The sequence below is a fragment of the Ambystoma mexicanum genome, chromosome 4q, assembly GCF_040938575.1.
Source record: "Ambystoma mexicanum isolate Mex_15411 chromosome 4q, UKY_AmexF1_1, whole genome shotgun sequence".
Taxonomy (NCBI): domain Eukaryota; kingdom Metazoa; phylum Chordata; class Amphibia; order Caudata; family Ambystomatidae; genus Ambystoma; species Ambystoma mexicanum.
In genome coordinates, this window is record NC_090928.1 from 237,046,218 (window position 1) to 237,072,450 (window position 26,233).

A 26,233-nucleotide genomic window follows, 5' to 3' on the forward strand; every position below is an offset into this window, starting at 1 on the left:
GGTCATAGGGTTGGAGGGCATGTATAGCCAGATATTGAAGTCTCCTAGAAGAGTGAGGGTGGGATGGTTTATTTGGATGGAGGCTATCGCATCGCAGAGGTTGCTTGAGAATTGTCTGTCGTACCCAGGAGGTCTGTAGATGATTAGGAAGCTGTGGGAGAACGTTGGGGGCAGGTGGGGAAGTTTGACGAGAAGCGATTCGCAGGAAGGGATGATTGTCTGGTAGTCGATGATTGAGTGTCTCTGAACTTCATCACCTCTCCCTACCCTTTATCTCCACAGCCTCCTTCCATCACGGTTTGAAACAACTTTTTCCTGGGTAAGCCACCTTTCTCCCCCACCCCGTCTATTGTCAAACACCGCGCCCTCTCCTCTACCAAAACAGCCTCCTGCCATTGCCTCCACCACACAGCTTTTCTGCACATCTGATCTCTCAGCACTGCCGTACCATTCTACTGAGGCATTTTTTGTATAGGGATCATGCCTTCCACGGACCTCTGCTCCCCTTAAACGACTCAGTTGCAGGGGATCATGGTTCAACCAATGTGATGGTACACCTGGAGCTCGCAAACACCAGCCTGGTAAGTACTTAACAGTTTATGCTCATTGAGTAATGGTTCCGAGGACTCCCTGTGGCCCGAGAGTTTGGTTACAAATCTCCAGGTTGCTTAAAGGGTGTTAGGACAGTTTTTCTGAAGTCCAACTAAGGGCTTAGTAAAATCATTCAACTGAGAGTGTACAAGACTACACTCTTAGTATAAGGCTGTACCACCTGTGTTCATGGTAGCGTAGGCAGAGCAGCCAGGCTTATCTTAGGAGGGAGAGAGGGCTGTAGGAAAGTACATAGAACCTGTAGTACACCAAGGAGGCAAAAGAAAAATTGACAACCAATAGTATTATAAAAAATAAGGTTTTATTTAAATACAAGTACGCCAAGTTAACTCTTGGGGTAAATACTGGTGAAAGTCAGACACATTTATAAAACACACCACTATGCTTGCAGGTACTCAGACCAAAGCATAAGACCTTATTTAGAATACCTTTATTCACATGCCAGAAATGGAATGAATATCATTCTTTAAGGGCCTTATTGGCTGTAGTGAAAACGTACCCAATATTGAAAGGGAAGTAAAGAACTCCAGCGTGCACCTCCCTGTCCAGTAGGGCGGCCGCAGGGGAAATGGCAGTCAATGCTCGTATTTTGAATTAACAGACCCGGGGAGTAAGCTGGAAAAAAAGGGGTTGGATAGGCTCAAAGATCTGTAAGAGAAATATGAACCATGTTTTGTACAGGTGGGCGCCTCGTTGGGGCAAACGTAGTCCTGATACATTTTAACCTAGCTCCACTGTGTTACGTGTGTTGGACCACCCTGTGTCATGGGCATGCATCCCATTTGTGGTGGTGATGAAGATGGTGGATGCGTCTGAGCACCAGAGCTAAATAAAAGCGTGTTAGTATGTGTATCGTGCAAAATCTGCATGAGTAGCCATTGCATGAACTGTGAAGATCAATGTCTCCTAGGCGCACAGCTCCCTATAAATATCCACGAACGTGGCATGCAGTTTGTGCATAGCTTCTTGTGCATGTTCATGCAGGTCGACACGTATCTAGTTCACCCTTTATTCTGTGTTGGAACACTCTCACTTCGTCGGTGTGTTCCTACGGAAGGCGGGGCTCTTGGGTGATCGAAACTTATCCATCTAGGCAGAGAAAAGCAGTCTATGTCAGGAAATCATGTCCCTTTAATGGCGGAAGTAGTAGGGATATGGCATTTTTGCTTGCCTCTAGTTTTCCTCTTACCTGGGGATCGAGTCCACCCTGATCGATACTTGCGAGTGTACAGCATTGTCAAGGACATTGGTTCTCTAGACGCACATTATATTGTGCAAGCTGAAGGGCAGTGTAACCGTTTTAATGCATCGTCGTCATGGGGACCAGTTACGCTACTACGTGAGAGGTGTGCCGAGGGTCCACAGTGAGCGGAGACGGCTGTGTTGATTAGGCTACATCACGTGTGTCTAGGGCTTCCTGTTATGGGAACAAGTATTCATTTGAGAGGTTCTATTCCCAAACGTGTGTAGGCTGCCAAAAACTAGGATTCATGTAGACAGTCAAAAGTAATGCAGTAGATCTAAAGGGAATATGCGTGAAGCTGTGTTGGCAATACAGCATATTCACAATCGTGCGTTGCTGTCAAATCTAGAAGGTGCAAACATGATCCTAAAGGTACACATTTGCAAGTACTGCATGGAGGCACTCGGGTCGTATTAATTAAGGAGGTGTTACGCGCATGTGGTTACTTACATGCAGCTATAAAGTCACTATGCCTAGCAGTTCTCCGCTGTGCGATGGAGGAGTTTTAAATTGGAGTAAGAATTCCACATTCAAACTATGATTGTATTTATCCAATTTATGTATCCATCGGGTTTCTTTCTCCAACAGGCTTCTCTACACGTTGGGTCCACTTTTCACTGTGTCCAGAATCCACAATAGTAAATCATTTGGTGAGTGTTGTTATTCCATCTAGTGGCTCCCCGGTGGAGCAGAGGAATTTTTGCAGCATATTCTAGATCTGTCTTTAGAGATCCTAGTATTTAACACGTTCATTGTTTGGCCAACATAGCGAAGTCTGCATGTGCATTCGATCAGTAAATCGCTTGGTTAGTTTTCCAATTGCTCACGTTGTGAAGTGTCCATGTTGTTTCTCCTATCTTGAATGTTTGAATTTTTTTAGTGAATTTACAAGCCACACAGTTTCTCCATGGATGGTGTCCAAGGTTCCATAGTCCAGTACGAGGTGTCTCCTTAGAGAATTGTGACTGTACTAATTGGTCACATAAATTCTTCGCCCTTTTGAGGGAAAATCTTGGTAATGGTTCTTCTGGACAGTTAAGACGTACAAGTGGCCAATATTTGTTGATCAGTTTCTTAACCTGAAAGGTGTGTGCGTCATAGGTGATTACACAAGTCGTTTGTTGGGATAGCCTCTGTGCTGTTTTTGGGAGTTAATAAGGGCTCTTTATCGGTGAACCTTGCTTGTTTATTAAAACTTGATAGTAATTTTTAAGGGGTATCCACTCGTTTTCACACTCTTCTGCGTGTTTGTAGAAGTCCTCGAGAGGTACAGTTACTTCTAATACGCAAGTATTGACCATAAGGCAGATTCTCTTTGATATGTGCAGGATGATTACTTTGAAAATGTAGTAACTTGTTTCTAGTGTGACGTGTAGTTCTGAGCTACTGTATTCCATTGTGAACTGGATGTTTTCATCCTGTTCGTTCAACCAGTAAAGAAAGGATTTGAGTTTTTCTTCGGTTCTTCCAGATGAATATGATTTCATCTCTATATCTTCTCCAATTGTTGATGTTTTCATGAAAAGGTTTCAGCTCAGTCAGAACGTGTTCTGCTTCAAAGCTGGCCATAACCAAAATGGCCAAGCTCGGCGCAAATGCTGCGCCCATAGCAGTACCTTTTGTCTGAAGGGAAGCTTGCTGGTTAAAGACTAAAAGGTTTTTGCATAAAGCTAGGGTCATCGGAGGAGAGGCTAGCAGCCATTCAAAGGAACGTGCAGCAGCTGTCGTCAGCGAAGACGGCCACGGTTCGGGCTGTCAAGTCTTTGCTGGGCATGATGTCCTGCATCTACCTCATCCGTCTCTGCGGGTTGCAGGCGCGACCACTACAGGAATTCTTGGATGCACGTTGGATAGAAGTGTCCAGGAATTTTGAAGACCAGATCCCCCTCATCGAGGAGTTCCGGCGGGTGATAGAGTGGTGGGGCGTACGTTCCAATATCGCCCAGGGGATGGGGATTTCAAACCTGCAATACCAGGAGACGGTCACCACAGACACCTCTATGGAAGGTTGGGGAGCTTACACCGGATGTCTACACGTCAGAGGTCAGTGCCTTCCGGAGGAGAAGCATCTGCACATCAACATCCTGGAGTTACGGGCAGTGGTCTGGTGTTAGGCAGAAACCTGTGCAGTTCCCTTAGGGACCACTGCAAAAGGCTTAAGACTACAGGTGTTGGCAGTAAACCCAATTGGTAGCAGTCTGTACCACCCAGATTTACCTGGTAGCTGTGGCTGAGCAGCCAGACTTCTCTCAAGAAGAGTTGGACAGTATATAGAGTATACAAGATAGGTACCAAAATACAGTAGCACAAGCAAACACTGACCAGAGCTTTGGTATCAAAGTTTATAATTATGTATTAAAAAGACACACTTAGAGACACTCCAGCACTATTATTGTAAGCAAGTTCAAAAACACAGTCAGTATTAATATATATACATCCCTTATTCCTTATTAGACAAGTCTTAGTTAACACCACTTATTTCCAGACAGAGGTGAGCGCCTAACTAAAGATGGCACTCCAATAAGTTACGAAAAAGGGAGGGAAAAGGCAGAAATTAGGAAAAGCACACAACACTTAAGAAGCACCCAGCAAGGAAGGAAAGTCAAAGTCTACTTGTGAGCAAAAAGTTCAGAGGCCAGGCTCCCTCTTGGAGAGAGTAGAACACCAATGCGCCCAAGATCACACAGTGTAAACGGCTTGAAAAGTCTTTCAGGGAGTTCAAAAAGGAATTTGTTCAGCTCAGAAAAGTTCAGTTAGCCAGCGTAGGGCCAACCCAAGTGGTAAGTTGAGGATTTAAGAGACACCCCACACAGACCATTGCGAGGGAGGCCAGGCGGACACAGTACCTTGAAAGTGGAGAGAATCCTCCAGCGGGGGCAGTTGTTCCTGGCAGTGGGTGCAAGTCACGGCGTTGTCAAGAGGGAGAGAAGATCTCGACGTGGAGGAAAGCTGAAGGTCGTTGCACTGCCAGGGAAGAAACCAGCCGCGGAGTTCTCCGGTTAAAAGGTACTACCCTTTTATTCACATTAGTGGTAAAACGTGGTATCCCGGTTGCCGGGGTGCTTGGCACAGGCAACGCGGCCACAAGATGATCCGGGAAGGCGAAAAGGCGGGCAAACTGTTTATCCCCACCAGTCAAAGGAAGAAGACTCTTCGGGATGAAGATCTCCTCTGTCGTTGGAAGAAGTGGTGAGTCGGTTCAGTTAGCTCCACCATTGGTGTCGTCGTTGCAGGTCGGCTCAGCTTCTCCCTCTTCGGATTCTTTGGTCCTGTGGCGACGTCTGAAGTCCCAGTCCCCAAAGCCCTGCTTTTATGCAGAAAACCCCCATTCATCAGTCCTAGCTGTCACTCAAACATGCTAAGTGGTGAGCCGGGCGGCTCACCACTGGGCCAATCACACAAGAGTGCGACTTGAGTTGCCGAGGCAACTCAGTCCAGGGTGCCTAAACCCCCCTCCCACACAGACCCAGAGTGGCACCACTTTTGGAGGCTTCTGTGGAGAAGCCTGCCAAAAAGTGGAACAAAGGGCTCGACTTGGGTTGGAGTTACAGAGGCGAACACTAACGCCATTTTAAAACCGAGTCCTGGCGAAAAGACCCAACCGGGGAATAAATATTAAATAAATAACCCGGCGGTATCTTTGACACTGCACCAAAAAGTGGTGTGTTTAAAATGAATGGGAAAATCCCATAGTAAATATCCATAAGGAATATTTTGCATGGTAACCACTGCCACCAGCCAGAAACACGACAAGGAGGGACTGCACAGTGCCCCCTCGAAAAACAGGCCCAGGGGCAATCTAATTACCCCTACCAGTACTTCCACAATATGATGGTTTGTACTGGTTCTGTTCTCAATTTAAGACTAGTAAAGTCAATGGTGACTTTACATGCCTTGGGAGACAGTAGTCAGTCCCAGGGTATGGAGTCTATGTTTGGGGGTCACTCTGACACCCCTGTGTTACTGCACTGAGGGTGCAGTGTAACACACTTACCACAAACCACATGAAACCCTATGGAGTAAAAGACCACATAGCCCATTAAACACATTGCAAAGTCAAAGGATATCTCAAATCATGTCTAAGACTAGGAGAAAAAGAGTCTCACTCTTAGCAGGAGAAAAAAATAAACCCCAAAAATCCAGCAAAGCTGCTGGGGGACTCACTAGGTTTGGGAAATTAGCCTTAACAGAGAATTCTCCCTAACAGGAGCTTACACCGGATGTCTACACGTCAGAGGCTTCCGGAGGTGAAGCATCTGCACATCAACATCCTGGAGTTACGGGCAGTGGTCTGGGCCCTCAAGTCTTTTCTACAATCTCTGAGAGGCAAGGTGGTGAGGATCTTCACGGACAACACCACCACCATGTTCTACATCAGGAAGCAGGGGTGATCCGATCCGCAGTGCTTTCCAAGAAAGCTCAGGATTTGTGACATTGGGTCATCAGACTGGGGATGTTCCTCACCCCGCTCGGCCTGGCAGGTGTCAATAACACCATCACCGACTCCCTCAGCAGGGAGCTGCGCTTTTGCCACGAGTGGGAACTTAGTCAGGATCAGGTGGACCGTCTGTTCGTCAAATGTGGCAGACCTCCGATCGATCATTTTGCCATGGCGGTGAACGCAAAATGCCAGAAGTTTGCCAGCAGATTCCACCAATTGAGGAGCATGGGGGAAGCGTTCTCGTTCCTGTGGGAAGGTCTGTGTATGCCTTTCCCCCATTTCCTCTCTTGCTACGTGTGATCAACACACTCAGTTTCGGTGCAAAATGATACTCATTGCCCCGGCGTGGCCGAGGCAGATTTGGTATCCGGACCTCAGCCTGTCTGTGTCGCCTCCAGTCAAGTTGCCCGTACTTCTGGATCTGATCAGCAGGGAGAGAGGCGCAATCCTTCATCACGAACCAGGATCCCTGAACCTGAAGGCATGGCTCCTGCAGCCTTAGAATTTGGAGGTTTTGTTGTCGGCTCTAAAGTGCTACGGTCATAAGTGGAAGCGGTTTGCTACGTGGTGCTGGTCCCAGAAGATTACCCCTCTGGGGGTCACGACCCCACAGATATTTCCATACTTGTTTTCCGTGGCAAAAGCTGGGCTGGCTCACACATCCATCAAGGTACACCTGGCAGCCATATCGCTCTACACGAGATCCCTGGGAAGATCCTTGCTTTGGTCCCACAGACTCGTCAAGGAGTTTCTCAAGGGGCTTTTTTGTTGATCTTCCCCTCCGGTAAAGGCGCCTGCCCTGGCATGGGAACTCAACATAGTCCTGACAAGACTCATAGGGGCACTTTTCGAACCTATGCATCAAGCCCCGCTCAATTTTCTCTCGTGGAAGACGGCATTACTTGTGGCCATCACCTCAGGCAGACGAATGGTTGAGATCCAGGCCCTATCCTGCAAGCAACCGTATCTGACTTTCCATGAATCAAGGGCGGTACTGCGTACACACCCCACTTTCATGCCAAAGGTTCCGTCGGAATTCCACCTCAGCGAGCCGTTGGTGTTGCCTGTTTTCTTCCCAAACCCTTTGTCGCCGGCAGAGAGCACCTTGCATTCGCTGGACATTGCTCATGCCTTGAAGTTCTATGTGGCTCGCACAACGAGTTCTCGGAAGAACTTTCAGTTGTTTATGAACTTTGGACCTGTGAATCATGGGAAGGCCTTGTCCAAAGCTTCCATCTCAAGATGTCTCGCCGGCTGCATCATGCACTGTCATCGTCTGGCTAACCGGCCTCTACCGGGTCGTCCGAGAGCCCACTCCACCAGAGCGATTGCTGCAACAACGGTGTTCCTATCTAGTGTGCCCCTGCTCGACATCTGCAGGGCTGCAACATGGAGGTCAACATATACCTTCAGGAAGTTCTACGGCGTCGACAGGGATTCCAGGGAGGAGTCTAGAGTCTGTGAGGCAGAAGATTGTCAAATGTCCACAGTACGCACCGTGAACGGTCAGGTAGCCAGTTCCCTGGGAGACACCTCCCACATCTCTTGCAAGGGGGGGATGTGGTGTAAAGCGTTTAGTCCGACTCCGCTAATTCAGAAAGTTCTCAGAAAGCTAAGAAGCTGTACAATGATTCCAGTAGTCGCTCATCGGCCAACGAGAGTTTGGTTCTCAATACTCCTTCAGTTGGCAAACAAAGAGCCCATTCCTTTACAGACAGGGCATCTTCACCTATTGACACAGCAAGCAGGAGCAGTGACTCACCCCGCACCAGACAAGGTAGTCCTCAGAACCTGGTTCCTGAAGAGTTGACTATGGGTCACCTGGGCTATCTTGCAGCAAAATTTGCAGATAATCCAGCAAGCCAGGAAACAATTGACTAGATAACGATCCAAACGCAGTTGGTCCAGATTCTGTTTCTGGGCTAAAGACAGCAACATGAATCCTCTTCAGTGTTCCTTAGATGATGTGTTGTCTTTTTTGTCACACCTGGCTCACTCAGGAGTACAGGTGGCTACTTGCAGAGCGCAGCCATAGGGGGGTGGGGGTGTACAGAAACTATGATTACACGTTTTCCTTTTTGGATGCCACACCGACCTTTTTCCATTCTCCCTGTTGTGGCTTTTCAAGAGAGTAGAGGGAGTGATATTGTGGCAAAGATGTCAGGGAGTAACAGAGGTGAAGCAGTTCCTTTCTTCCCACAGACTTTTTTCATATGCTTTAGAAAAAGAATCTCTGGTTTTGGTCCTACGAATACAGCTATCCTTGGAGTTTGTAGGTTATTGACTAGCAGTACAGTAGTCACCACTGTAGTAACACACATTTTTTTTATATTTTCTCATATTGTTCCAGGGATTGATTTCTTGAATTTAGCTTTTGTACATATTATGGGAGTTTGTAGTAATGTAGCAATATTATAATTGTGTATCTGTAGGCACTGCACGCAAGCCAATGGTCTAGCTCAGTGAGTAAAGTGATTAAGGGATGTGCTACCCGCAATCATTTAGAAATCCGTGTATGGCTGACTCATCTTTCTACTTGGTTGAAATATGGAAATGCCTTGGAGTTGTGAAGTTTAATCACAGCTCTTGTACCTAGAGCCAGGAGTAATCATAAATGACTTGCTTCGTAAAAGAATTGATGTTTTTATTATGAAGAACCAAAAGTATAAACCATTAGCGGTTTTGGGGTTGAAAAAATTATCTAGACCTGGTCAACCACCTCCCCCCAGCACGCATTTTGCATTTGAAATTCCGGTTTTCCCAACTGAATCTAGCTTATCGCACCAAATATTGGAAACCTGCTGGAAATGACCTATGCCTATTGGCCATTTCTTTCTATTTTGTCAAGGCTATCGAGTGGCTAGGTGCAAGTTCCTAAAGACAATATGTAATGCTCATGCCATACGTCGAACACGTGAAGCCCTACAGCTCTTTAGGCGAAGCAACAACATGCATGTAGTATTTTTTGTAGCAGGCTTTATTCACCAAGCATGGCGTGTAAGAGCAAGCATTTTAAAAGCTGGGGATCTTGGGATCTCACATGTGACCATGTTAGTACTAAGACCACTATCCATGAAACCTTGCATGCACCTTATCGCTTTTTACTTTGATAATGCTGCTAATATCTAGCCATATGCACTTTGTGCAACTTTTGCACAATTTGCCTGGATCATGCACACACTTGGACACTCCTCTGCCCCTATTAGTGCTGCTAACATTTTGTTCAATGCATCTTATGCAATTTTTGCACAACTCGCCAGGATTGGGCATAAAATAGGCCACTTCTCTGCCCTCACACTCCAATGAAGTCGCTGACAAATGAACTAATGCACCTTCGCTTTTTTTTCCATTTCTTATCAGGTCTGAGCACAATGCTAGGAGGTATTATTGTTGCTTCGACCTCCCTGGACAGACTGTTCCATTTTGCACTGTACATTGTGATGAATAGTTTTTAATAGTTTTAGAATACTGTTCATTTTTACTCACTCTCTGCAATTATAATGACACGTTTATATGTGGAATATGTTGTATCGATCACTGTATAATGTCTGTACTCATTTTGTTCCTATCCCCCTTTTAATCTGATTGTAATGTTGTGTTTTGGCTAAATGACAAAATGTCGAATAAAAAGCCAAATGAAATGAATAAACTAATAGCCCAGCCCATACAAATTATATTGCTCTTTATTTTATTACAGACCAGTATTTTATAATAGTACCTCGCCTCCAGGCCAACAGTTTAAGGGAAGCAACTTGAGTCCTCAGCGTATGTACACTCCGGATGAAAGAACTGCTTCAAATGTGAATGTCTCACATGGCCCAAACGGATCGAATGTGCAACCATCTTCTCCAAACACTCATCCTCAAACAGGACCCCAATGTTTTCCAATGCCTCCGAATACTCATTTGCAAACTGTACAGCCAGGTTTGACCTCTCCACATAATATAGGGGTACCCAATATAGGAGCACCTACAACGCCCCCAGTCATGGTGGGATCATACAACATGCCAGGAGTCCAACGATTCCCGGGGCACATCCCCCGAGAAGATCACACTCTGAAATATCTACAGAATCCCTGTGAAAATCAGCACCCTATGGAACAGGATAGTGGCTTTGGTTCTGCACAAAATGAAGCAAATGTTTATAACAATTACTATTCACATCAAGCTATCCACAACTTCCAGCAAATCAGCTACTCTGGTGGTAAGTGTTTGAATTCACCCTTTTTGTTTATATCTTGGTTGATAATGTTTAGTATGCAAATGTAGTAAGTGCTTTGATAATTCCTAGAGTAATATGCTGTTTGACAACCTCTTCCCTGGAAACAAGCACTTTAAACTACACTTTCTTTTCAAATGATAGCACTACTTTGTAATTAACCAGGTCTTGTATAGCATGATTTCTGCCCTGTGACAGCCTGTTTGTGCTTAGATCTGCAAGAGACAGGGAGACTGTGGGTGTTGGATGCTTGTATTTCCATACAAAAGCCCCAGTGGGTTCATTCTTTTTTGAGTACTAAAGAGTTTCACCATGCAAGCATGGATGAGTCTGTGGTGGTTGGATAGTGGTGAGATGTTTGGCAAAGTGAAAAGTGTAATGTGTGTGATAGAGCACCACTTGAGCGGCTAATCCTCTGCTGTATGTTTGCTGGTCGATATCTGTAGTCTTTAATGGAATGAAAGGCGTTTGAAGGCTTGGTTGTTAAACATTATGGTCATGAGTGCTTGGTTCCATGACTCATTGAATTTACTGGGAACAATGCCTCCTGCATCTTTCCGGTGATCTTTATCGATTGTACTTACATTGGTCTCTATTTCTTTTTAATCTGTAATTGTTAAATACATCAGCCATGCGTAGGCCGCTAGTGAAGCATTTCCTACATTTTTTATTATAAGTGGGGGTGTACAGAATAGTAGATTTAAGTCTTCGACTGAATAGTTGGACAAGTATTCAGCAGGAGCCAAATACTGAGCCGAATAGTTGCCTTTTCAAGAAAGTTATGTAAACAAGGAAAAACGCTCTGTAAATTAAAAACACGCTTAAGTATATCCATTCTTCATTGCATTTCTTTTCGTTGCTGTCTACGATTAAAAAATAAACTGTTCAATAACAGTACGGTTTGTATTCTTGTGCATTCATAGTTGTCGCTTGTGGGGCGGGCCCAAGTAACTAAGACTAGCCGAAAGTATAATATGCATGTATACAATCACTATGGGGAGAGAATGGGATGTGTCTACTTGTGCTTTCAAATATTCCTTGTGGGCCTCTCCATCTTTAGCTTTCTGGCTTCAGCAAGCTACTGAAACACAGAAGTAGTGATTACATCAATTAGCACCCCACTGACTGCTGAAGTGTTATTGAATACAAACCGCTGGGAAGCTAAAGTCATGCTTTATACCTGTGGTACTGAGTGGGGATGAGGCATTTGAAAAGTGTCTTTTCCATTAATAGATAGTATTTTTCTTTTTTGAGTGGGGTATTTTTGTTTTTTTCAAGTGGGGTAGGTTTGCAGGGTTTCGGGGCATGGTAAAAGACACTCTGAGTTCTGCAGCATGGGGTCTGGCATGGATTCACAAGCTCATGGATATTCCCGGTTGTCAGGCTGGGAATCCTCAGTAAAAGAAAAACAGTTTTGCTTTAGCCTGGAAACTGTATTATACTCTATAACTAATAACTGTCCTTTGGGTCATACTGTACACATCCAATGGCAGTCGTCTCCCTAAGATCCTCCCCTGGTAGCCATCTTTAGATTTTTTCTGCACGTTTCAGTGTTGGGAGTCCTGTCATATCGCTCTTTGTGCTTTTTTTGATATTTCAATTTTTTTGGGATAAATTAGTATTTATGACCAACGTTTTTCCACCTTCAACCGTCGCTCAACTACCGGCAGCAGGGACCCGTCGGCAGCAAACATCACCTTTAATCGCAGATCTTTATTCAAAGGTTTTCAAAGGCCCAGGCTTGGGCCTAGTTCACACCTCAGCAATGTGTGAGAAACCTGAAGGTGTCTCACCCGCTTGTCCCCGGGGATCTGTCATCCAGGTGGCAAGGACACGGCCATCGCTATTGGATCCAGTTCCTGGGGGTGGACCAGTGCGGGAGGATCGCCTGGATGAGGGCTCTTCAGGGAGTGGAAGTGGGACACTGAAGGGTGAGGCGCGGTATCCCCTTCCCTGTAACACCTTTTCCCCATCCTACCAAGTATACTACCTAGAAGCTCATCCTCCCCACCCCCTTTCCCAACACTTTATCACGAACAATTAATCGTAAGCGACAACAGACTAACACCAGAGCTGTATACCTGACATGTCCCAAAACACGGGTCAGGCAATTACTGATAATTATACACACCTGACTTCCATCACACTTCCCCACACGGATAAAAGAAGGTGCACGAAAGCACACTCTGAGCAAGGCAAAACGCACGAGGAAGCAGCAATTCCGAGATGGCAGTTTAAACCGAGGAGAAAGACGGCAAGACCAGAGAGGGCTGCATGGAGGGAACTACCCTTGACATTTTCAGAGAAGAACCGTGACTTTCAAAAATAAGACCGAGAATTGCAACTGAAGAGCGGTGCAGTGTTTATCGAAGTTACGTGGGGCCCTCCCACATTGATAGCCAAGGCAGGGGGAAAAGAGATTGCTGCCGTGGTACTGTTCTTAGCTCCGACAACAAAGCTACGCCAATAAATTCAGCACAGCCGGTGAGTCGGAGAGACTGATTGCAGACCGACTGTGTTATGCTCATGGTTGCAAGTGGCAACATTGTATGAAGCAAAGATGACTTGTATGGGATGGAACCTTATGAAACCGAAATAGGTACCCTATACAGAGTGGTCAAGCGACACGTGAGTGCTCACTCGAAGGTCTCTGTTTGGTATCCAACTGCGCGCGTGAGAATTATTGAACTGTGAAATCAAAGTGGTCCTGCATGTCACGCCGCACGTGCGTGCGCCACTTACCTGTTCTGGGGGCCCAGGTCCTCGCCGCGGCGGGCTCCTTCTTGGAGACTCTATTCGTGTTGGCGTCTTTCCCTGCGACATCCCGCGGTCCGGGCCGGCTCCCTGCAAAGCCCTGCATACAAGGAAACAGCGCGTCTCAACGCAGTTGTTCCGTGTATGCACTGCTGGAGTCCTGCTTGCCTGTGCCTCCAGTCCTGCCTCGTTTCCTGCCGTATCTTGCCTGTACTAACTCCTTACCTGCTCCTGATGGTTCTTGTCTCTGGTCCCCTGTCTTGCCTTGTCCCTGCCTATTCCTTGGTTCAGGGTGCTGGGTGGGTTCAGCCAGGGTTCCCCTGTCTAGCATCTTTTCCTGTTGGGGTCTTTGGTCCTGGGGGGTTTCCCTTGTCTGTCCTTCTTTCTTGAAGGCCCGCCTTGCCCACTTTCTACCGGTCTTGTGCCCTGCCGGTATCTGTGCCTTTTCTGCTATCCTGGAAGTCTTGAAGATCTGCCCATCGATCTACTGGTGTTGTAGAGGACGTTGCTTTACCTTCTCTGTCAGTGGAAACACTGTCCCGACGTCACGTTAATACAGAGAAGGGCCACCCGTGGCGTTGGGATTTGGTTCAGTGCCATCCTGTCGTTCACCGTCAGGAGGGTGTTGGGTCGATTCCTTGCGTTACTCATTCATCGGCACTGATATATCGACAGACTGGCAACCACAACTCCACGCTCTCCGGGAAGAAAAGGTAACCAGCGATCTCGTGACGCTTCATATAACACTGCAACGGGTCAAGCTAAATCGATTGCCTATGAAATGAAACTGGTCTGAGCCCGGCTGAGGAAGACTAAATGTATAAAAGGGTTTCTGATGTTTGTTAATCTGCTTAGAATCACATGCTGTGCATAGTCCGACATCCAGTGGTCACTGCGGAGTATTGCATTTTGTTTTTCGTAGTCGAAAAGGGGACGTCGACAAGGCGTGTCTGTAACACTATCCCTATAGTGACGTGCAGTGTACCCACAATCCTTCACGCGTCGAGGTCCCTCAGATTGTTTTTTTCCACCCAGATATTGGTCGCCTATACGCGGAGCTCCTCGAGAGACATTGCAAAAAACTTTATTCTACCTTTGGTCGCCCTTAACTTATATTATTACTTACATCCCTCCTTCGACGTCGTAGCTGCAAAGCTGTTCACCGCCGATCAAGATCGCTGATGGCGGTGCTTTCGACGTAGGAGGTTGTTCGGCATTCGCCGAACACGTGACCTGGTCTCGACGGCCAAATACAGTAGGGAGAGTGGGGTTGTGGGACATTTATTGTTTCTCTTTGAGAATGCCTTTCCCTTTCCCCTCCCTTTCCTTCCGGGTTGTTGTCACATGCAATCTGTTCCTCAGCTATGGAGAGAACACCCTTTAGGTTTTGCCCGCGTTGAAAAGGCAAATTTACCTGGAAAGACAAGCATAAACGGTGTAACCGTTGCTTGCCCCTCAACCACAAGATGGCTGTGCGGCCTTTCAGCTCCTTAAGCCGAAGACTTTGAAAGACCGTAGGGTCAAGAGTTGGGCAGCCTACGCCATGTCTAGTTCTGATTCATCACCCGCCGCCGCCGAAAGTGACGAGGAATGTGACAACCCGACGTCCGTTTCGGAAGTCGTAGACCTCTCTAAGGAGCGTTCACGCTCCTCGTCATCCGAGAGCGCCCGTCGGCATAGAGCAAGAGACGCCTGTAACGTCGACGCTGGAGGTACCCTCGACAGACAGTTTAGTTTTCGAGAGCCTGGCACGGATTATTTCCACCGATAGCCAGAGACGGACGGAAAAAGAGACGTCGGTTACCGCTTATAAGGCCCGGGAAACGCCGAAAAGGTCAGAAGGAAGGCAGGAACCGCCCGCTCCGTCGCGAGGGACTCCTAGCCTACCAGAAGGCTTTTCAGAAGGTGAGGGGGAACCTCTCTTCGATGTTATGGGATAGGTCAAAGCATTTTCTAATGGAAGGCCCTCCCTTTTCTCCCCCTGACCGCTCCGGGGTACCTCAAGAAACCCTAGAGAGACTCCAGTTCTGTATGGACAACATGGAGAGGTTTATGGAGACTAAGAACCTTCCAACAACCAAGAGATCAAGAGAGGGACCTCAGGAGGACCCCAGGGCCAAGTACCCCAGGCTGTTTGATTCCCCCCCCCCCCCCAAGAGGATGTAGATTTATATGACCTCACTGGAGAGGACCCCCACTTTCAGGAGGATGACGAATTCTTAGGCAATGAAGGGGAACAAAACCTAGAGGAGGAAGGTTTTGAACACAACCCGGATATGGGTGATGAGGGGGCTTCAGAGAAGACCCAGAAGAAGGCGCTTCACAGACCTGGCAGTCCCCATCAGCGTTTTCAGACCCTGAAGCCATAAACCTGTCCCCACCCCTGTTAGGTAGAATTCTCTGTTTAGGCTGAATTTCCTAACCTAGTGAGTCCCCCAGCAGCTTTGCTGGATTTTTGGGGTTTATTTTTTTCTCCTGCCAAGAGTGAGACTCTCGTTCCCTCACTCCTGGACATGATTTGGGTGTGTTTCTTTGAATCTAGATGTGTTTAATGGGCTATGGGGTCTTTTACTCCATAGGGCTTCATGTGTTTTTGTGATGTGTTACACAGCACCCTCAGTGCAGTGACACAGGGGTGTCATAGTGACCCCCAGTATGGACTCCATACCCTGGGACTGACTACTGTCTCCCAGGGCATGTAAAGTCACCATTGACTTTACTAGTCTTAAATTCTGAACAGAACCAGTACAAACCATCATATTGTGGACGTACTGGCTGGGGCAATTCGATTGCCCCAGGGTCTGTTAGTCGAGGGGGCACGTCTCCGTCCCCCCTGATCAAGTTTTGGCTGGTGGCAGTGGATACTACTTTTTATATTCAATCGCGAATATTTTCCTATGGGATTTCCCATTGTTTTAGGCTACTACCTTTATTTAATTATTTACGGTAGCCTCGAACGTACTGCCGGTTTATTTAATTGATATTAATTCTCCGTTTGGTATTTTTTGCCAAAACTTGATTCTAAAATGGCGTTTGTGTTCTCTTCAGTGACTCCAACCCAAGTCGAGCCCTTTGTTCCACTTTTTGGTGGGCTTCTCCACAGAAGCCCTCCAAAGTGGTGCCACTCTGTCTGGGGTACTTAGGAGGGGTGGAGGGGAATTTAGGCACCCTGGACTGAGTTGCCTAGGCAACTCAAGTCGCACTCCATCCTGATTGGCCCAAGTGGTGACCCGACCGGCTCACCACTTAGCATGTTTGAGTGACAGCTAGGCTGAGTGAATGGGGGTTTGCTGCATAAAAGCAGGGCCTTGGGGACTGGAACTTGAGAAGTCGCCACAGGACCTAAGAATCTGACGAGGGAGAAGCTGAGCCGACCTGCCACGACACCTCCACCGGTGGAGCCCTGCTGGACCGTCTCACCACTTTTCCCAACGACAGAGGAGATCTCCCGCCGGAGAGTCTTCTTCCTTTGACTGGTGGGGATAACCAGTTTCACCGTCTTTTCGCCTTCCCAACGTACCTCGTGACCACCTTGCCTGTGCCAAGCACCCCGGCAACCGGGATACCACGTTTTACCACGACCGCAAAACAAAGGTACCACCTTTAACCGGAACACTCTGCGGCTGGTTTCTGCCCTGGTAGTGCAACGACCTTCATCTTTCCTCCAAGTCGAGATCTTCTCTTCCCCTGGACGATGACGCAACTTGCACCCACTACCAGGAACAACTGCCACCGCTGGAGGATCCTTCCCACTTAAGGTACTGTGTCCCGCCTGGCTTCCCTTGCTACCGACTGTACGGGGTAGATTTAGCCCCCGGCTTTCGAACCTGGGTTAGCCTGGGACACCCTGGCTATAAACTTTCCTAAGCCTCTCTAAACTCTTTTTGAACCCTCTGCAAGACTTTCTAAGCCTAGTGTAACTGTGTGATCTTGGGCGCATTTGTGCTCTGCTCTCTCTAAGAGGGGCCCCAGCCTTTGGACTTTGGCTCACCAGTGACTTTTGCTGCCTTGCTAATAGTGTTCCTGAATCTTAGAGTGGTGTACCTTTCCATATTCTGTCTTTTTCCCTCCCTTTCTCACAAACCTATTGGAGTGCCATCTAGTGAAGCGCTCACCTCTGTATGAAAATAAGTGGTGTTTTACAGTGACTTATCTGAAAAGGAAAAAGGGGTGTATATATTATAATGGTAATTGTGTTTAGAATATTTTACAATAAGAGCGCTGGAGTGTTTTCAACAGTGTGTTTTTAAATAAATAATGATATACTTTGATACCAAAGCTCTGGTCAGTGTTTGCTTGTATTGTTGTATCTGAGTGCCTATTTTGTATACTTTGCATACTGCCTAACTCTTTTTGAGGGAAGTCTGACTGCTCAGCCACAGCTACCAGGTAAATCTGGGTGGTACAGACTGCTACCAAGTGGGTTTACTGCCAACACCTGTAGTCTTAAATCTTTTACAGTGGTCCCTAAGGGAACTGCACAGGTTTCTGCCTAACAACCCCCACCTATTAGGAATACATCTCCTATAGACGATCAACCTACCTTTAATGCACTCCTACGCAAGGCAGCAGCGCATTTCGAGATCGAGACCGGGGACATTTCTCCTGACATTGACTTTGTAGAAAAGATCATTAAGGAGAAACCCCCTGTCAGCCAAACCATTCCCCTCCTCGCCTTAGTAAAGAGACAAATTATTCCTTCACTATCCACTCCCGCGTTGATCAGAGGGGTCACCCCGAGGATAGAAAAATTATTTCTCCAGCATGGGGTCTGGCATGGATTCACATGCTCATGAATATTCCCCGTCGTCAGGCTGGGAATCCTCGGTAAAGAAAAAACCACTATCAGTTTCGTTTCTGATCTGTCTTTCGTAGTAATAACCAATCACTGGTCTCTGCGTCATACTGACCACAGCCAATGACTGCCCTCTACCTAAGCCCCGCCTCTGGCAGCCATCTTCAGATTTTTACCGCACGTTCATGTGTTGGGATCCTCGTGCTATTGCTCTCGAGCGTTAGTGCTATTTTTTAACGTTTTTCTCAAAACTTCGGTTTTTTCGGTCAAAAGAGCCTCAAGCTCCACCGACTCTCCATCCGATCAACGGGGACCCGTGTCGGATTCGTCTGCGCCCCTCAAGGGTGAAGATTTCGTCGAGCTACGCTTTTGGAGGACTCCAGAAGTTTTCTCAGGCCCGTCCCGGACATGGCCCAGGAGAAGGGAAGCTCGACGCCCGGAAAGCTGTTCAGGGTCTGCCCTGGATGCCAGCTGCAGAACGTCTTTAAGGAGGACGAACACTCCTTTTGTCTCTACTGCTTACATGAGGACAAGACGCACGTGGAGAAGGACTGTGCGTTTTGCGGCAACATGTCGGAGCGGACCATGAAGGACCGCCATCAACGTCTCGCCAACTGGCTGGAAGGGAAGAGCCCGTCCGGCGAGAAGAAGAGGAAGAAATCCGAGCGGTCTTCTAAGACCTTTGAGGACGCCCCGGCGACGGGGGTCCAATACAAGGCCAAGCACCGCGAGTCCGCTGGCACCGGGAGCGCCGAACGGTCGGGCTCTACGGGCGCCAGGCAGGGCGCACCCTCCCCAAGGTGGTGAAGGCCTTAATCCATCCGGCCAAGGCCTGTATCGAGACTGTCGCGGCGGCCCTGGCTCAGACTGTGGAGGCTACGCCAGTGGTGGCGACCTCGGGGCTCAGAGTCTCCCTGCCACCTCGGAGGGAGTCCTCTTTTATGCCCATCGGTAGGACCCCCGTGAAATCTCCCGCGGAGAAGAAAAAGGGGGGGGTCAGGGTGTCGTCGTAGACTCTGCTTCAACCTCGGAGGAAGAGCTGATCGAGGTCTTAAGCCACGGCCTCGGCGTGGAAAAAGACCGGCCCGTCGGGATGGATCCCGACGCAGGTGACGACGACATCGTCGAGGGCGCCGACGGGGCCCCTGATCGCCCGTCGGATTCCCCTCTGCCAGCGCCGCAAGACAACTCGGCGGCCATTTTGTTGGCTATACAGTCCTTATGCTCGGAGATAAGGACGAGACTACCGTTGCCAGCGGAGGAACCACTCCCGTCGGGGGACCCAGAACCGGGACCTTCTCGTGTTCCTCATCCCAAGAAAGGAAGGATTCACCCTCCACCTCCTTTTCAGCCGTCGCGCCCCGTCCAGCCCTCCTCCCCGTCCACGACTCGAGGGGATGATACGGGGACTGACACGGCCGCAACGGGTACGGACGACGAGGTCTACGACGAGGATCTTCCGTCGTCACCTCCCACCAGGGCTTCTCCGCCCGACGAGATTGGATCGTTCCACTCCATGATCGCCAGGGCATCCGAACTTTTCCAACTCTGCCCTGAGGAGAAGAAAAAGGAAGGATTCCTTTATCAACGGCGCGAGGCCAAGAGGAAGACGGTCCTCGCGGTGCCTCTACTGGACGACATTTGGGATGAGGGCCTCGCCCTCCTCAAGAACCCTTCCACGACGCCAGCTAGAAGAGACCGGTGCGAAAAGAAGTACCGGGTCCCGGACGCGGCCCCCCTGTGCCTCCGGGCGCAGCCTACCCCGGACTCTGTCGTCTCCGCGGCGGCCAGGAAGAAAGCCTGGGGGGGGGGTGCGGCCTCCACATCGACTTCCCCGCCGGACGGCGAGGGAAAGAAATTGGACTCTATGGGACGCAGGGTCATCTCGTCTGCAGCGACGACGATTAAGGCGGCCAACGCCTTGGCTATCGTGGCCCGCTACGACAGGGAGCTATGGTACAAACTGGCTCCCTTGCTGGACTTCCTACCGGACGACAAGAGGGCGGACGCCCTGGAGATCCTACAGGAAGGTGAGGTGGCGTCGGACCACGCCATCACTATTGAGACGGACATCGCCGATACGGGATTTCGCCAGTTGGGCAACGGCGTGTGCCTTAGGCGGCGTGGATGGCTCAAGGCTACGGACTTCCGTCAAGACGTACAGACCAGAGTCCTGGACATGCCGTTCGATGGGAACAACCTGTTTGGGAAAACAGTGGACGATTCCCTTCAGGCCATTAAAGTGGACACGGAGACGGCCCGGGCCCTTTGGGTTCTGCAACGACGACGGCCGCCCTTTCGGAGCAGCGGAGGCAAGGGCGCCTCCAAAGGCTCCGGCGGCGGTTTCTCCACCTACCGTCAAGCGGCCCGCTCGTCGTCTCAGGAGGCCTATAGGGGATGAGGCAAGTCGGGCGGACCCCGCCGTCGTCGCCAAGGAGGTCAAGGCGGCAAAGCCTCGTCGAAACAGGATTGAACCGACCGTGGGGTCGGACCCCCACCGAAGCACCCTGGTGGGAGGCCGGCTGGCGAGCTTCGTCAGCGTGTGGGAGTCCATCTCCACCGACCGTTGGGTGTTGGACGCCTTAGCCCGGGGCCACGCGCTCGAGTTTCAAAGAAGGTGCCCACGCGTCCCCCCCGTGGCCAGGAAAGAGCTTCACGTCCCGCAGCTTCTCCGGGAGGTAAAGGCGATGCTCAGGAAGGGCGCCATTGAACTCGTTCCAAAGAGGCTTCGGGGCTCCGGAGTTTACTCTAGATACTTCCTCGTGAAGAAGAAGACGGGAGGATGGCGCCCCATCCTAGACCTGCGACGCCTGAACAAGTTCATCAAGGCTCAGAAGTTCCGGATGGTCACTCTCCAGCACGTCCTGGGTCAGCTGGAGGAAGGAGACTTCCTGTCGTCGTTGGATTTGGAGGATTCCTACTTCCATATTCCCATCCTAAGGGGGCACCGAAAATTTCTCAGGTTTGTGGTCCAAGGGCGTCACTACCAGTTCAAAGCCCTCCCCTTCGGACTACGGTCGGCACCCAGGGTTTTCACCAAGTGCCTTGCACCGGTGGCGGCGCAGCTGCGCCGAGAGGGGATCCACGTCTACCCCTACCTGGACGACTGGCTCATCCGAGCCAAGACGAGGGAGCTCGCCGTGGACCACCCGGCAAGGACCATCCAGCTTCTCACGGACCTGGGATTCTCCGTGAACTACGCCAAATCCCACCTGGTACCCGCGCAAGACGCACTGTTTCTGGGAGCGAGGCTCGACACAGTGTCCCTTCAGGCCTCCCCGTCGGAGGAGAGGACCAGGGCCATCCTGGGCAAGGTACAACGGATGTTGGTGGCCTACGCGGCCAAGGTGAGGTCCATCAAGTCCCTCCTCGGAATGATGTCTTCCTGCATCTAACTCATTCCCCTGTGCAGGCTCCGGATGCGCCCGTTGCAGGAGTTCCTGGACGCGCGCTGGATCCAAACGACGGGCAGCTTCGAGGAAAGGATCACACTCGACGAGAGTTTCCGACGAGTGATCCGGTGGTGGGGCACCCGCGCGCATCTGACGGCGGGCATGGACTTCCAGACCCCAGCCCACCAGGAGACAGTGACCACGGACGCCTCCGTGGAAGGGTGGGGAGCGCACACCGAAAATCTGCACGCAAGAGGTCTTTGGCTCCCGACGGAGAAATCACTACATATCAACGTCCTAGAGCTCCGTGCAGTGTTTTGGGCCCTCAGGTCCTTCCTTCCGTCCCTCAAGGGCAAGATGGTGAGGATCTTCACCGACAACACCACCACCATGTTTTACATCAGGAAACAGGGCGGAACCAGGTCCCCAGCACTGTCCAAGGAGGCGCAGGACCTGTGGCATTGGGCCGTCGCCCAAAGGATGTTTCTGGTGCCGTTTCATCTGGCAGGGATAAAAAACACCATCGCCGACTCACTCAGCAGGGAGCTGCGCTCGTGCCACGAGTGGGAGCTACGGCAGGATCTAGTGGATCGCCTCTTCCGACGGTGGGGCACACCCCAGATCGACCTGTTCGCGACGGCGACGAACTCCAAGTGCCGGAGGTTCGCCAGCAGGTTTCCCCAGGCGAGGAGCATGGGCGATGCTTTCTCGTTCCCCTGGGAGGGCCTGTTCCTTTACGCGTTCCCTCCTGTCATGATCTCTGCTTCCAAAAGGTCAGGGTTTTCCCAACTCCCTTGGAAGCAGATCCATAACCCAGGTTCCGAGTGCCAACCAGTCCCAATTGGGACCTTTTGGACCCAGTCCTGGCGCAAGTGGCACCAGGCTCATAAATATGCCCAGTCCCAGCGCTGGAAGCGCTTGGCTCATAATGCTTGGGTGGACTTACCTGCAGCAGACCATGCTGCTTACTTGCCTGCCAGTTGAGCCTCTGATCCTCTTCTGTTTGGAACTACTTTTCCTGTTGGGTGGGGCTGGAGCCACTCCCTAGATTTAGAACACTGGAACTCTTCTGGAAGGCAGGAACTCTTTTCTTACCAGGAACTCTTTTCTTACTTAGGCGTGGCTGTGGAAGGAGACACCTAAGCACTAGAGGAGGCTATTTAAACCACACCCGGTGGATGAATCTTGCTTTGCGTTATTCTGCACTCTCTGCAGCAGGACGCTCATCGTGTCTTCTGCATCCAGTCCTGGGCCTAAGGAAAAAGGCTTACCATCCTGAATCCAGTCTTCAGCAACACCTATAAAGACAAGAAAGAACAGGTTAGCATTCCGGCATCTGAAAGGCAAAGGCTTACCATCCAGAATCCAGTCTTCAGCAACACCTATAAAGACAAGAAAGAACAGGTTAGCATTCCGGCATCGGAAAGGCAAAGGCTTACCAACTCTTTGCACGCTCCGGAGGCCTTCGGCGCTGCATCCGCATCTGAAAGACAAAACAAGGTGCGTTTAAAGACATTGGGGAACTTTAATACTCACGTGCCATTACTCCTTTCCACATCTAATCCAGTGGGTATTCCGGCACCCTGCAGCCGCTCCGAACTCGTACCTGCAAAATAAAAAGACAGTTAGAGTGCATCGTGAAGCAGGCAACAAGCGCTTACTCACGTGCTTCCAGGCGCTTCTATTCATCACACGGGCTCCATCTTCAACTCACTTCAGCCCGTCATCCGCCATCGCCGGAAACCTGCAAAACAAGAGACATCAATACTAAAGACTTTAAAAAGACATTTGGATGACTCGAAACTTACCGTTCGTGCAGTAAACGACGGACAGCAGTCCTCTGAAGTCAAGAGGCCTGCGCTACCTATCCAGTGAAGAAACTGGCTACAGCACCCTGCCCCGAGGCAGATGGAGAGCTCGGCATTCACTTACCTAAGACATCTTACTCTACACGTCAGGCATACAGTGCACAGAGGTCCAGCCCAAAGAGCCAACCGGGTGCTACACATCACCTTTGAAGATACGGTAGTCGCCCAGTCAAGACCGGCGCCTCTGCGAGAATCAGGTGAGCGTTACACCTCCATTGCCACTGCTAATCCGGCTCATCAACCAGCTCAAGAGGTCACGGTGCAGGATGATCCTCGTCGCACCTGCGTGGCCGAGGCAGATATGGTTCCCGGACCTTCTGGACTTGTCAGCTTCCCCGTCAATCAGCTGCCGGTGGACGCGGATCTACTCTCCAGGGAAGGAGGCGCCATCCTCCACCACGACCCGAAATCGCTGAACTTGCAGGCCTGGCTCCTGCAGCGCTAGAGTTTGGAGGATACGACATACCGGCCGACTGCAGCGAGGTTCTTGCAAAGGCCAGGGCGTCCTCGACTCTTAAATGCTACGGACACAAATGGAAGAGGTTCTCTGTCTGGTGCCACGCACAGAAGATTAACCCTCTACGGATTACGGCTCCCCAAGTACTGCCGTACCTGCTGACGCTGGCCAAGGCTGGACTGGCACACGCGTCCATCAAGATTCATCTTGCTGCGATCTCCCGATACACCAGAACCACGGGGCGGACGTCCTTGTGGTCTCATCGTCTGGTGAAAGAGTTCATGAAGGGACTGTTCAGATCGTTCCCGCCGGTGAAGGCTCCGGCCCCGGCGTGGGAGCTCAAAGTGGTGCTGACCAAGCTCATGGGACCTCCGTTCGAGCCTCTGCACTCGGCCCCCTTGAAGTTTCTGTCGTGGAAAACAGCGTTTCTTGTGGCCATCACCTCCGCACGACGAGTGGGAGAGATCCAGGCCCTTTCCTGCAAGGCCCCGTACTTGACTTTTCACGACACGAGGGTAGTGCTCAGGACGCACCCCTCCTTCATGCCCAAGGTGCCGTCGGACTTCCACCTCAACGAACCCTTGGTGTTGCCTGTGTTCTTCCCGTCGCCTTCGTCGCCGGCTGAGAGGACTTTGCACTCGCTGGATGTGGCTAGAGCGCTGAAGTTCTACGTGGACCGCACGAAGTGTTTTCGGAAGTCGTCACAACTCTTTGTGAATTTTGGACCTGTCAATCAGGGGAAGGCACTCTCGAAGGCTTCCATTTCCAGATGGCTCTCCGGCTGTATCATGTACTGTCATCGGTTGGCAAACCGACCGCTGCCTGGCCGTCCGAGAGCCCATTCCACCAGAGCGATCGCAGCTACCACGGCGTTCCTTTCTGGTGTGCCCCTGCTGGACATATGCAGGGCTGCTACGTGGAGGTCGACGCACACCTTCACAAAATTCTACTGCGTCGATCGGGATTCCAGGGAGGAGTCCAGTGTCGGCCAAGCAGTGCTGCGCAACCTGTTCGCCTGAGGTGAGCCTGGTGAGGAGGTAAGATGCTTAATGTTGAGTTTGATGTAATGCTTAATGTTGAGCCTTTGCCACCTCCCGTGGTTGTGCATGTGTGTACTGCTATGTATTCTTTATTCAGGAGCATGTGAATCCATGCCAGACCCCATGCTGGAGAAGGAACAAGTTACTTACCTGTAACTGCTGTTCTCCAGCATGGGTCTGGCATGGATTCACATGCGAACCCTCCCGCCTACCCCTCTGCGGCTCTTCACTTGGTCATACTGCCACTTCACGTGCTTCCAAATCTGAAGATGGCTGCCAGAGGCGGGGCTTAGGTAGAGGGCAGTCATTGGCTGTGGTCAGTATGACGCAGAGACCAGTGATTGGTTAATACTACGAAAGACAGATCAGAAACGAAACTGATACTGGTTTTTTCTTTACCGAGGATTCCCAGCCTGACGACGGGGAATATTCATGAGCATGTGAATCCATGCCAGACCCATGCTGGAGAACAACAGTTACAGGTAAGTAACTTGTTCCTTAGTCCTTCTCCATCGGACCCGTTATACATCAGGGGCCACTCTGTACCAGACTCCTTAGTGGTGACAAATACCAGGAAGAGAGCAGGGGGCCCGCTGTCAACTAGCGAGGCACCACCAGATAAAGAGGGTAAAAAATGGTATGCCCTAGGAAAGAGGATTACAGCCTCAGCTGCCTTTTCCGCAAGAATTGCCAACAACAACTCTTTGCTGGCAAGTTACGCAGATGCACAATGGAGCAAACTACATAAGGACATTGAGGAGGTACCAGAACCCCTACGTACTCGCCTTCTAGCCACGGTGACTGAAGGGACCTTAGTCAACCAAAGCATCATGAAAAATACTCTGGATGCTGCAGAGACGGCTGGGCGTTCCCTAGTCCAAGGAATCCTACTCAAACGCCATGTATGGCTACGTAATTCAGGCTTTAAGCCTGAAACACAAGCATCTCTTATTAACAAACCTATAGAAGATGCAAACCTCTTTGGTAAGGCGGTGGATGAGGCACTAGAGACCGCAAAGAAGCAATTCGACAAAATCAAGACACTAGAACAAATTTTAAGGCCTACCAACAAACGTGGTTATGGCAACAAACGTTTTTTTCGAGGCCAACGCCAGCAGCAACAACAGCAGCAGCAAAACTCTGCAGGTAACTGGTCCTCTAACCAAGTCACCAGTGGACAATATAACCAAAGAGGACAACGTCGTGGCAAGGGAAGAGGTTGGGGTCCCACCCCTAGAGGTTCCCAAGCCACCAACACCAAATGACTCAAAGATTCGGGTCCCCTCCCATGCTTCGCCAGTCAGGGGCCAGTTAACATCCGTTCTTCCAGCATGGGAGGGTATAACATCAGACCTCTGGGTACCATCAACCATAGCCCGCGGCTACTGTATAGAATTCAACAGTTCGCCTACG

General features: G+C 49.9%; 1 protein-coding gene across 3 annotated transcripts in view; it reads left to right on the forward strand.

The window, feature by feature from the left end:
* ZC3H6 (zinc finger CCCH-type containing 6) overlaps positions 1-26,233 on the forward strand; it is a 1,150,225-nt gene that overhangs the window by 885,808 nt on the left and 238,184 nt on the right. For all 3 annotated transcript variants that reach the window (XM_069607788.1, XM_069607786.1, XM_069607787.1), the window contains one exon: positions 9,994-10,499. In XM_069607788.1, the coding sequence (XP_069463889.1) occupies positions 9,994-10,499 (506 nt within the window). The remainder of the gene's footprint in view (positions 1-9,993; positions 10,500-26,233) is intronic.